The 12,084-nt window shown below is 60.0% G+C and overlaps 1 protein-coding gene across 1 annotated transcript; it reads left to right on the top strand.

Moving 5' to 3' along the window:
* Positions 1 to 2,688: 2,688 nt before the first annotated feature.
* SH2D5 (SH2 domain containing 5) lies at positions 2,689 to 9,197 on the top strand. The gene is made up of 9 exons (XM_008052785.2): positions 2,689 to 2,809; positions 3,094 to 3,174; positions 3,639 to 3,713; positions 4,624 to 4,770; positions 6,239 to 6,487; positions 6,621 to 6,789; positions 7,119 to 7,227; positions 7,751 to 7,910; positions 8,907 to 9,197. Exons 1-9 carry the CDS (start codon positions 2,723 to 2,725, stop codon positions 9,096 to 9,098), a joined length of 1,269 nt encoding a protein of 422 aa, XP_008050976.1. The 5' UTR covers positions 2,689 to 2,722; the 3' UTR covers positions 9,099 to 9,197.
* The last annotated feature ends 2,887 nt before the right edge of the window (positions 9,198 to 12,084 follow it).

The following is a 12,084-nucleotide window of genomic DNA, read 5'->3' as shown; positions in this document are numbered from 1 at the left end:
CCCTGTGCTGAGCCCAGGGCCCTATGACACAACTCAGCTATGGCCCAGCGCCGCGGGGTCAACCCAGCCGGTCCCCCGTCTCCACCTGGAAAACCTGAGGAGAGCCCCAGCCTCGCCCCAAATGTGTCCCCCTGGGCAGGTGCTGGCCCAGCCAGGATCCGGTGTAAAAGCTCAGAAAAACAGATGTGGGTGTTTGTGCCTGGGGTGAATACGCGGGTCTGTTTGCAGGGTTAGGTTGCGCCTGGTGCTCTCTCTGGTCCCCTGGGAGCATCCCTCTAACTCCGGGCCTGGGATGAACCGTACTGTGCTCGGGAGGGAGAGGAGGAAGGGAGATGCTTCCAGTTTCCAAGGAGGCTGGGAATGGGGGACAGAGGTGGGCGGGTGGGGTCGGGGCCCTTGTGGGCCTGTGGCTGACCTCACCCCCACCACCAGGATGGGGACACAGAAAGCTTCAGTTCTAGGGCTGAAGGAGGCGGCAGCTGCAGCCCCAGACCCAGATGCCTCTGGGCATGTGAGTGCAGTGGCCTGTGTGGCCCTTCTGTCTCAAGTCTGGTGCCTGCGGGGCTGGGTCCACACGGCAGGGCAGGAAGTGCTCCCTCCCCTCCCCTCCCTCCTCCCAGCTCTCCTTCATCCCGTGCTTCCTGTTTCCTCTCACTTCCTCTGCTCCCACCTCCGTGCTATCCCTCCTATCCCGCTGCTCTTCTGTCCTGGTCCTTCCCTCCCGTGGCCTTCGCCTCCTCCCTCCCCACCACCTGCGATGCCAGCCACAAGGCAATTATGAAGTTGAAGGGTGGCTTCTCTGGCGACATGTGGCTTTCATGCTGCCTGCACACACAACTTTGCTTTACTTAAACATGGAAGGCACAACAGGTAAAGGACATGATGGGAAGAATAAGCAGGATCAGAACGCGGAGAGTGTGCCAGCCCAGCAGAGTAGGAGAGGATAGTCAGGAGGGAGGACAGCTCCAAGGGGACGGGCGTACGGTCTGTATTTTCCAGCTCAGCCCTTGCCAGCATCTCCCTAAAAGTGGCTCTCCACCGGCCTTCCACCCTGGCCCGAGCCTGTGGTCACAGGCAGGCAACGGCAGGGGTTGTCCCTGGGCTCTGGCACCAGCAGCATTCATTTCAAAGCGCCATATCCTCCTCCAGCTGGAGTGCACCCAGGACACCCCTTCCTGCCCAGGGCTCTGTCTGATTCCTGCTCTCTTCTGGCGGGATCCTGGCCCCCAGACAGGTCTCCCCTCCAAGACTGATGGGCTCCTGGCTGTGGCCTGGGCCAGGGAGGGGAGTGAAAGTGGCCCTTCCAAGCTCCCTCCTGGCGGCAGGTGTAAGTCCCCCTCTCCTGGGAGACTGCATTTGGTGAGGTGGGCTCCAAGCTGGTGGGTGCCTGCCCCTCCCGCTCCTCATCACGCCTCACCGGACCCCAGGTTTGCAGATGAGGAAACGGAGGTCCAGAGAGTGGAGGCAGCTTGCCCCAAGTCTCACAGGCTTGCTTTGGACTCAGCTCGTGAGTGAGAGAGGCTGTCAGGCTGGGGACAGAGATGGGTGTCTAGTCGACCCCAGGAAAAACTCAGGGAGCTGAGTCCTTGGGGACCCCAGCAGAGATATCCAGCCATTCTGTCTTGTAATTGTCAGACCACTGATGCCTTCACTCCACATTTACTGAGCACCAGCTGCGGTCCTAGGCTCTCATGGGATAAACTGCTCTCCCTGCCCTGGAGGAAAGCCTCTCCTCCACTAGCGGAACTAGGAGGGTCCCAGGAATGGCCTCAGCCCCCAGGACAGCCGACCCCCTTCTCCATGCCCCAGCTCAGCACCAGTGCACTGTCTGTGGAAGATCTGATTTTCATGCTCTGCGAGAGGGTGGGGCTCCGGGAAGGGGGCTCTGAAGCAGATCCCTGCCTCATCAGCTCTGGCCATCCAGTCTGTGGCTACTCTCATAGACTGCAGAGCTCCTACTCTCGGACTTGCTATGGCTCCCCACTGCCCACAGGGCAGAGCCTGAATTCCCTAGTCTGGCATTTAAGGCTGAACTGAGACTGGACCCAGCTTGCTGCTGTTCTGCTGAGGTCTACCTAAGGGCGCAGCTGCCCACCTTCCGCTGTACCTTTGCAGACTCTGGTCTCGCAGCTCCTTGGTGGCACCCTCCAGGCAGCCTTCCCTTCCCTCTGGCACTTTGTACTAGCTAGTTACAAGTTTGTCCTCTGACTTCCAACTGCTGGGGGCAAGACTCATGTCAGATTCAGCTCTGTGGCCCCAACCCAGAGCGCCATGGTCCCCAGTGTTTGCTGAATGAATGAGCAAGCAATCCCGGCAATGAAGAGCAACACTTCAGATCTGGACCTAAACCACACCTCCTTGGTGAGGGCTTCCTGGTGACAGTCAGCTCCCAACCTGACACCCCATATCCTCTTGCCGCGCCATCCCCATTCAGCATATGCCCTGTCTTGCTATTTGTTGAATGTTGTCTTCATGAGGGAAGGCGGAGATCTCAGCATTTTCTCCGGGACTGTGTTCCCATTGTCCAGGGCATTGCTGGGCACGTAGCAGGCGCTCAGGAACGGTTTGTCGAATGAATGAAGGAGTGACTGCACAAATGCACCCAGTGGCCTGCAGCAGGGAGGGTGGGAGGGGGGTGCCGTGGCTGGCATGCCTCGACAGCAGCCCTTCTTGCCTTTGCAGCCCACCCTCCCGTGGAGCTGGAAACTGCACCCTGGGTGCCATGCAGAAGGCAGGGCCTGGGGGCCGCAGGGCCTCTGACTGCGGGCCGGTCTCCTACCGGCCCAGGTGCATCACCAAGTTTGCCCAGGTGAGTGACAGGTGCTGGGAGTCGAGGACCTGTTTCTGGTCTCCCTGCCTGGGCCCGGGTATGTGCGTATGTGTGCAGGGGAGAGGCAGTGGCACGGCAGAGGGCGGGAGAGGCTGGGCCGAGGCCACCCCCTGGCAAGCAGCAGAGCCTGGCCTCTGGAGGGTCATGCTCTGTCACTGTCCATGGCCTGCTTGGCCATGTGCTTGGGGGGGATTTGCAGGACAGGAGTCAGAAACCACGAGCCTGACTCCTCTGCCTCGCTCCCTCCCTTTCCACCCGAGCAGTACGTGGGCTCCTTCCCCGTGGATGACCTGGACACACAGGAGAGCGTGTGGTTGGTGCAGCAGCAGCTGTGGGCACTGAAGGTGGGTGGGCTGCGGGGTGGGGGGGTGTTTCCCTGGCAGAGATCACAGCCTTGGGGTGACCCCCAAGACCAGATCGAGCCCTCCTGGGTAGAGGTGCATGGCTGTGACTGTGAGGCCCAGGGCAGGCAGGACCGAGCCCTCTGGGAGGGGTGCCCAGCCAGATCGCACAGCCAGGCTCCCAGAGCCTCTTCCTGACACCCAGGGTCCTCCCCAAGCTGTGGCAACCTGTGCCCACAACCAGAAGTCACAGGTGATGTGGCCAATGGTCATAATGTGGCCAGTGCTGGGCCTTGGCTGAGGTGTTCTGCCAGGAGCCGTCCACCACCTGGGGTCCGTGGTCCTGGGCTTTGTCCCTGGCAGGGGTGGTGGAATTGGCTGACCAGCCCTTGGTGGGCAGGGCTAGGCTGGGCAGGCCAGGGCAGGACCTGGGAGGTGATGCCTGCCCCCAACTCTCTTCCACCCAGGACTGTCCCCGACGCCGGGCCGTCATCCTAAAGTTCAGCCTCCAGGGTCTCAAGATCTACAGCGGGGAGGGTGAGGTAGGAGCCCAGGCCGGCACATATGAGGGTGGAATAGGGCCAGGGGTCTCCCTCCAGATATGCCCTCCTTCCCCTGGTCCTGGCTTCAATGCAGCCCCATGTTCCTTTGAGTCTCTCTGGCATACCTGTCTGCTCTCGGCCTTTGGGCGTTCTCTCCCAGGACCAGCTCAAGCAGCAGCTCCTCACCCCCAGCCCCTAGACCTCCTCTGGGGCCTCCCCTTGGCCTGAGCTTCAAGAGTGTTCAGTCCTGCGGGACTCTTGCAGGTGCTCAGCCCAGCCTTGGCTGGCGGGTTGTGACCAGCCTCTCACGGCCTTGGCAGGCATCAGACTCAGGCTGAAGCCCCTGCTTGGCCACCCTCCTCCCCTTCGTCCCCCACCTGGGGCGAGCCAATGGTGGGTGGATGTGAACTGTGTGCCATGCTGGGCACCCCACAGCTGTGGGGATTTCCCACCTAAGACCCTGCTACATGTGGGCCATGTGCACCAGGTCTCACTGACCCCCACCGACAGCCCTAGCAGAGAGATACTGGCATTCCCCACACTTGACACATCACTACAGGGCTCTGGGGATGCCATGCACCTACCCAAGTCACACAGAGAATAAGTGGCAGAGCCAGGATTAGAATCCCGGTCACCTGCCTCCCGAGACCAGGTGTAACTCCTGCGCTTGCTGCACTGCCGTTCTGTGTCCCCAGCCGGCTGTGCATGCCCTGCCCCTCAGTGCCATAGAGTAGGTGGGGGTGATGACCCACGCCCTGGGCCATGGTGGGGATGGGGCGGGCCCAGGAGGAGGGAAGATTCCTCTGCCCCCAAAGTGGGTGGCCCTGAGTGGAGCGGGCAGGCGGAAAGCAGGTGTGAGCTGGCTGCCGCAGGCAGGTGGTGGGTCCGATGGCCTCTGCTGCCTCCCCAGGTGCTGCTGATGGCCCATGCGCTGAGTCGCGTCCTCTACTCCACCTGGTGCCCCACTGACTGCCAGTTTGCCTTCATTGCCCGGAACCCGCGGAGCCCAGCCAGCAAGCTCTTCTGCCACCTCTTTGTGGGCAGCCAGCCTGGAGAGGTATCAGGGGCCCGCCCTGAAGCTGGAGTGGTTGTGCTGGGCATTGCAACAGTCTCCTCAGGGCCGAGCCCTGGTGGCCTGAGCCCCTTCCAGGCACACCCCCCCCATTGTCGCACTGGCACCTTCTGTGGCTCTGGCCTCTGCCAATACCACAAAGCAAGTCAGTGACCTCAGCATGGCCTGGGGGGTGGGAATCTGGCCCATGCACTTAGAGATTGGAGGCTCTTAGAGACTGGTGGCTCACACCTGTAATCCCAGCGCTTTGGGAGACTGAGGTGGGAGGATTGCTTGACCAACCTGGGCAACCTAGTGAGAATCCCATCTCTACAAAAAGTAAAACGTTAGCCAAGCATGGTGGCACGCACCTGTAGTCCCAGCTGCTCAGGAGTTTGAGGCAGGAGGACTATGTGAGCCCAGGAGTTGGAGGCTGCAGTGAGCTATAATTGCACCACTGCACTTCAGCTGGGGTAACAGAACAAGACCCCATCTCAAAAAAAAAAAAAAAAAAAGGAGATTGGAGGGTCACGCCACTGCTCGTGCTATTCTCTCTGTCTGAAATGCCCTCCTCTTCTCAACCTGGCAGATTCCAACTTGTCTTTAAAGGCTCAGCAAGTCTCAGCCCACATGTCCAAACCTCACCTTGACCCCTCTGGACTGTCCCTTCCTGGGGTTCTGTGACATGAACCGCACTCCATTGCAGGCATGAATTTTTCCTGGGGTTCTGTGACATGAACCGCACCTAATTGCAGGCATGAATTTTTTTGAGAGCAGAGCCCTGGTCTAGGCCTTGAAATGCTCCCATGCCGGGCCTGAGCATCAGGTGGGGATGAGGGTGGTGGGTAGATCAGGAGGTCAAAGCTGGCATGGCTGTGGGGAGGGACACAGCCTGTATGTCATCCTGTGCCAGATACGGGAGTGACAGGTGGCTGAGACATGGTCCCTGATCTTCTGAAACTCATGTTCTGCCGTGCTGTGTCTGGGTGGCAGGTAGAATGTGCTGCCCCAGACAATACTGGGTCTCCACTGGGAGCTTTCAATGATCCACTTCATTAACTCCTCAAAGGAGCACAGAGAGGTCATATGAGATCATGCAGCAGCTCCTAGGCGACAGAGCTGGGATGAGAACCTAGGTTCTGACTCCAGAGCCCAGGCTCTTAGCCACTCCTCTAAGAGGGTCGTGACAGCACACTGGGTGGGAGCAGCAAACATCAAGGTAGGAGTGCACGTAGTCCATGGCTACAGTCTCTGTTCCAAGCATGATGCCTGGCATAAAGTAGGTGCACAGGATTTGTTAAGTAAAGGAAGCTGGGAGAGAGGGTTGCATGGTGGGTGAGGTTTTGAGGGATAAGTAGGAGTTCTCCCAGGAAGAATGGGGAAGAGCTTCTGAAGCCAAGGGACCGTGGGCATCCATGGAGAGTGGATCGATGCCTGGAGACCTCCTCCAGCTGAGCCACCTTCCTCCACCCAGGTCCACATCCTGCACCTGCTACTCTGCCGTTCCTTCCAGCTGGCTTACCTCATGCAGCACCCTGAGGAGAGGGCCCAGCCTGAGGCCTGCCCGGGTCCTGCAGGGGACGTGCCCCTGAAGCCTCTGTCCAGACCTGGGGAGCCCCCTGGCCTGGTGCGGGAGCCCTTCAGCCGTGATCAGCTCTCACAGAACGTCCATGCCCTGGTCTCCTTCCGGCGGCTGCCCACGGAGGGCCCAGTGGGCAGTGGGGTAGGTGGCCAGGGAGTGGGCAGTGGACAAGGGACCTGGGTGAGAGGTTGGGGGGCACTCGGGGGGGGGCTTCGCCTAGCCCGACATGGCTGGGCCTGAGTCTGCCTGTCTGCGGGACCCCTTGGTGCCCTAGAGGGAGCTGTCCGAGTCAGAAAGCCGCGCCCGCCACACCCGCCTGGGGAATCCCTACTGCTCGCCCACACTGGTGCGCAAGAAGGCCATTCGCAGCAAGGTGATTCGCTCCGGGGCCTACCGAGGCTGCACCTACGAGAGCCAGCTGCAGCTGTCAGCTCGGGAGGCCTGTGAGTTGTGGGTGCTCGCAGGCCCCGTGTGCGCCTGTGCCGGGCCAAAAGTGTGGGCGCCAGTGTTTGCTCCTGCAAGGCTGTGGCTGTACCTCCCGGCAGGTGCCCGTGCACTGAGTGTGCATTGGGCTGTGCCCGAGGGCCAGCACGTGTGACCGCATGCTGCTGTGTGGACTGGAGAGTGGAGCTGTGTCTGTTGGGGGTCGGGGGGAGCCTGTTGGGCAGAGCGGGGAGGCTTGGGGAGGGGCCACACATGAAGGCGATGGGGCCCCGGGCTGGGCCTGGGAGGGCTTGGCTGCTCTCCCTCTAACCCCCGCTGGTCTCCGTAGTTCCTGCCGCATGGGAGGCGTGGCCCCGGGGTCCTGGTGGTCCCTCTTGCCTGGTGGAGAGTGAAGGCAGCCTGACAGAGAACATCTGGGCCTTTGCTGGCATCTCCAGGTAGGAGGCCTGGCCTGGCCTGAAGCCCCGTCCCTCGGGGCGGGCAGAGAGATGAGGTGTGTGCATCCTCAGGGCCCTTGGGCGCACACTCCTGGGCACTGACAGGGTGCTCCCAACCTCGGTGACGTCATGGCCCTGGGCCTCAGTTTTCCCAAGTGTAAAATGGGAATAATGAAAAGCGCTTCCCTGCAAGGCTGTGGATTGGGTCAGATGAGATGATTCTGCTGCAGCCCTCAGCCCCTGGCCTGTCCTGGCTCAGGCTCCCCGTGAGTGGGCACTTCAGCCCTTTCCCCTGATGGGGTCTTGAAGTTGTCAACAACCCGGGACCTCATGGAAGCTTGGAAACTTTTCAGAGCTTCCTCTGTTGAGCGGCTTCTTGGGTCAGGCGCGGTGTCTTTAGGGGCATTTCATCCTCAGGCCCCCTCCATGCTGTTGGGGGTATTGTGTCCATCACCCAGGGAGCAACTCAAGGCCGGGTCCAGGCTGGGAGTCCCGTCTTCAGCCCCTCCCCTTTGCACCCCAGGCCCTGCGCCCTTGCCCTGCTGCGGAGAGACGTGCTCGGCGCCTTCCTGCTGTGGCCTGAGCCGGGCGCCAGCGGCCAGTGGCGCCTGTCGGTGCGCACACAATGCGGCGTGGTGCCCCACCAGGTCTTCCGAAACCACCTGGGCCGCTACAGCATCGAGGTGAGAGGCGGTCTGAGGGGCCCCGCCCCCTGTCCTTCAATGCCCCGCCCTTTTCTAGCCGTGGCCTGTCTTGTCCTGGTCCCCCTTGCTCTCTCTGGCTCCGCCCCCTATCCAATCCCATCCCGCCTCCTCTCTGCCCCTTTCTCATTGGCCCCGCTGGCCTCGCCACCCACTTGGCCCTGCCTCTGCCCACAACTCCGACCTGATCCAGACTGTTGGAGGACAAAAGAGGTGCCCCCCCACGAAGCGGCTTTTGGAGGGTGCCTTTAATGGAGTCTGGGGCCAGGGTCGTGCCTCACATTTCTGTAAGGGTCCTGGCTTTTGAAAGTTTTGCTTTCAGCCGCGCAGTGATTCATGTCTCTAATCCCAGCACTTTGGGAGGCCAAGATGGGAGAGACTCTTGAGCCCAGGAGTTCGAGACCAATCTGGGCAACATAGGGAGACCTTATCTCTACCAAAAAAAAAAAAATCAAAAATTAGCCGGACATCGTGGCGTGCACCTGTAGTTCCAGCTACTCTGGAGGCTGGAGCAAAAGGATCGCCTGAGCCCGGGAGGTCAAAGCTGTGGTGAGCCTGATCCTGCCACTTCACTCCAGTCTGAGTGATAGAGTGAGGCCCCACTCAAAAAAAAAAAAAAAAAAATAAGCCTTGCTTTCCCACACCTTAGGCTGCCTTAGCAGAGAAGGAAACTGACTCAGAGGGCAGGGGCCTCCCTAAGCTCATACAGCCTCTACCCTTGGTCTGGAGTCTTGTCCAGCCCCCAGGTTTTCAGGGCGCGGGAGGGCGTGGCAAGGCCTTTCCCTTGTGCGCCCTTACTTCCAAGCTGCACATCTCAGTCCTGACCAGGCTGGGAAGAGAGAGAAGAAAGGGTGGGTGCCTGGATCTCTTGGCTCTGTCTCCTGCTCTCTAAAGTGGGTGGGTCCTGCGGAGGGTTGCAGCCCGGCCGGATGTGAGCCATGGGGAGGGGCTTGGAGCTGAAGCCCCTTCCTCCCCTAGCACCTGCCAGCAGAGTTCCCCAGCCTGGAGGCCCTGGTGGAGAACCACGCCATCACTGAGCGCAGCCTCTTCTGCCCCCTGGACATGGGCCGCCTGAACCCCGCCTATGAGGAGCAGGACCGCGGGCCTCCCCGGACTCTCAGGCCCCTCAGCCACGCCAAGTCTGAAGCTGAACTGCAGGGCCTGGGCTAGGAGGCTGAACCGCCTCCCCCTGGCTGTTTCCTGGGCCCCAGCGGCCCCTCCCCCCTTCCTGACCCTGCTGGTCACCAGCTCCATCCAGTCACCCCGCCCTTCAGACCAGTCTTCCATCACTTCACGGCTATAGGAGGCGAGCCCTAATTGGGGATTGCCAGTGGCTTCTGAAAGAACCGGGGGCCCGCCGAGATTCCAGGAGGGGCAGGCACAGCTCCAGACTTCGGATAACACACTGGATGGCTTTGGACATGGGTCATTTCTGGGTTTCCGCTTCACTCCTCGGGTGGGAGCTTGTTCATGATAGAGGTGCAGCCCTCTCCCAGGAGACCAGGCCTTGGGGTCCTGACAGGGTGTCTCCGGAGAGCTCCCGACAGCGGAGACAGACAAAGGAGGGGCTTGGAGAGAGGCTGCGGAGCCTGTGGGCAGGAGCCAGGGCCGAGCCACGTCGGACTGGCAGGCAGAGCAGCCTGTTTCCCGTGCGCATCTGAGGGTGAAGAAGTCTTGCCTGAGTTCTGAGCACTGGAGGGTTAGGAAGGTGCAGAAAGGGCAGGAGGAACAAAGAGTTGTGCCACCAGGGCCCACACGCAGGCGGACATCGTGTGCAGGAAGGGACATCCGTGACCATCAGGTGAAGGACGAAGACTCTCATGTGTTGTCTCCACTCAAAGCCGCAGGGCTGTGGTTCCCATTTTTCCTTAAGAAGAGATGCCCCAGGCTTGGCCCTCCCCGCATTCCCCCCGAGAATCACCAAGACAGCCCAGGCTCACGGCCTCTAGCCATTGACAGGGAGGAGCCAGCCAGGAGCCACAGGCTTAGAGGGGCGACCACGGCCCTGTCTAACTCTCCCGCAGAGCATGGACAGCTTGGTGGCTGCCTAGGGAGGCCACCTGATACTGGCATTTCCCTTCACGTGGCTCTGACCGTGGTGCTCAGGGGCCACTTTGCCTCACTGGGCCAGTCCTGTCGGGAGTGGGGTCAGCAGAGCCCTCCAAAGGAGGAACCATGTGGGCCCTGACAGAGAGGTGTGGCTTCAGCGGGCACATGGACAACGGGGAACAATTCTAGTCTAAGGCTGCGGCCCTGCTAGTGACTGGCAAGCCCAGGTGACCCCCTTTGTAAGTAAACTTGACAAGTGCAAATCTACCAAACCGGGTTATAGAATAGTCCATCTGGAAGGGCTTCTCTTGCTCAGGCAGAGGCCTGGTCATGAGTCGGGGCTGCCCTCTCCCCCATCTAGGAGTGGGATGGAACTGTTCACGGCCTTGAAAGTGACAGATTTCTGCCCCCTGGAAGGACAAGGGCAGCCCCAGCCAAGCAGAAGGAAGGGAGGAGCTTGGAGAGAGAGAGAAGCCAGACTCCTCAGGCTCAGGCCCTATGGCAGGGGCAGGATCTTGGCTCCAGAACTAGTCACTTTCTCAAAAGTCAAGTGAGCTGTCCTGTTACAAAGGAGAAAAAGAAACTGCCCTTTGAGGGCTCTTTTCACTGGAAACCCTGCACTGGGGTTATGCTCAATGTGAGCAGGGAGCTGGGACTCTTTTACGGCCAGACCCTACTGGCATTGTCCCTTCCTGGTCCCTAATGGGAGGCCCAGCCTCACATTCCCCTGGCAAGGAGAGGGGTTTAGTGACACTGAGCCTAGGAGCATAGTTCTGGAGACGTGCTTTCAAGGAGACCTGGGGATTGGCCCAGAGGCGGGCCATGGCTCACCCCCGTGCACAATGGGTTTTACCTGAGTGACCTGTGTGAACAAGGTGTCAGGGGAATATCATGCATCCTGAAGGGACCAGTCATCCCCCAGCTCCAGAACATTCCTTCAGATGGCATTTACTGATCACATGTTACAAACAGGGTAAGGTTTGGGCCTGTGTTTGCAGACTCTGTAATGTCGTAATTAGATGCCACAGTTTTCTCTCTCTTCCAATCAACATACCTTGGCAGCTCAGCTTTCCTTACTGTGTGGACTTAAATAAAATGTGTTTCTTCAGATTGTCTGCTACAGACTTGGCTTTCCTTTGAAAGGCAAGATCTTTGTCAGCTTGCTTGTTTTGTTTCTGTTCTCCAAACATATCTTCAGCTGGTGCTAAATGATGAGCTGGACAGGGGCCCTGGCCTCATGAGCTCAGAATGTCCTGAAGGAATTGGGTAGATGTGTGCTCCTCTTCTGCTGTAACCGCCGGCAGGTATGACCTGTAGGAGAAAGACTCAAGTCCTTCTGCTCTCACAGCCTGGGCTTGTTTCTGCTCCTGTAGCATACCCCAGGACCTTTACACAGCCCAGACAGGTTTCCTCATCCCCTCTCTTGACCGTCATATTTCCTTGTCCCCTCAGCCATCATATTAAGGTAACAGCTCAGGATACCCTGGCGCCCTGGGTTCCCCTTCTGGATGTTCCATGCCCTGATCCTTTCCTTTGTAATGACTCTTTTGTGGATGGGTTTTGTGAGATTTTTGACTCCAGTGTCAGTCTCCCCCGCAGACTGTGGGCCCCAGGAAGGCTGTCTCCCAGCATCTGTCACAGTGCCTGGCACGCGTAGCTGACAGTGATTCTGTGCAAGGGGCGCCCAGAGGCGTAACAGCTGCTCTGCTGGCTGGAGGACTCGTGCTAAGCCAGGAGGGATGGGCCAGGTGGCCTCTCCAAGCAAAAGACGCCGCTCCTGAGGTCTTTGTTGTAAAATCTCGCGTCTTAGAAAAAGCGAAGGTGGTATCCGTGGAAGCTGTCTGGGGTCTGTGGGTTCTGGGCAGCCTTCCTGGAGTCTGTACAGGGCTAGGGAGGGAGGACAGCTTCCTCCGCGGGCTTCCAAGCCCCGCGTGAGGTCTCCCCTCCCGGACCTCTCTAGCCCCGAGGCGGAGTCAAGCCCGGGCCCCCTGTCTTCGCCGAGCAGCCTCGGGCCAGTCGCTCAACCTCTCCGGACCCAGGCTCCGAGGAGTCGAGAGGACGCCGGGCGGTCGGCGCGCGGCTCGGGGGCGGGGCGCGGGGGCCGCGG

This window comes from Carlito syrichta, unplaced genomic scaffold (assembly GCF_000164805.1).
Source record: "Carlito syrichta isolate Samal-C Ts95f unplaced genomic scaffold, Tarsius_syrichta-2.0.1 Scaffold287509, whole genome shotgun sequence".
NCBI lineage: Eukaryota > Metazoa > Chordata > Mammalia > Primates > Tarsiidae > Carlito > Carlito syrichta.
The sequence above is the reverse complement of the archived record's forward strand: the minus strand, read 5'-3'. Positions and strand labels throughout refer to the sequence as shown.

Excerpts from the sequence above, each read along its gene's own strand:
- SH2D5 (XM_008052785.2), top strand. The coding sequence starts at position 2,723 with ATGCAGAAGGCAGGGCCTGGGGGCCGCAGGGCCTCTGACTGCGGGCCG. Across the intron at positions 3,714-4,623 it reads TCTACAGCGGGGAGGGTGAG|GTGCTGCTGATGGCCCATGC; the intron begins GTAGGAGCCCAG and ends CTGCCTCCCCAG. Across the intron at positions 7,911-8,906 it reads TGGGCCGCTACAGCATCGAG|CACCTGCCAGCAGAGTTCCC; the intron begins GTGAGAGGCGGT and ends TTCCTCCCCTAG.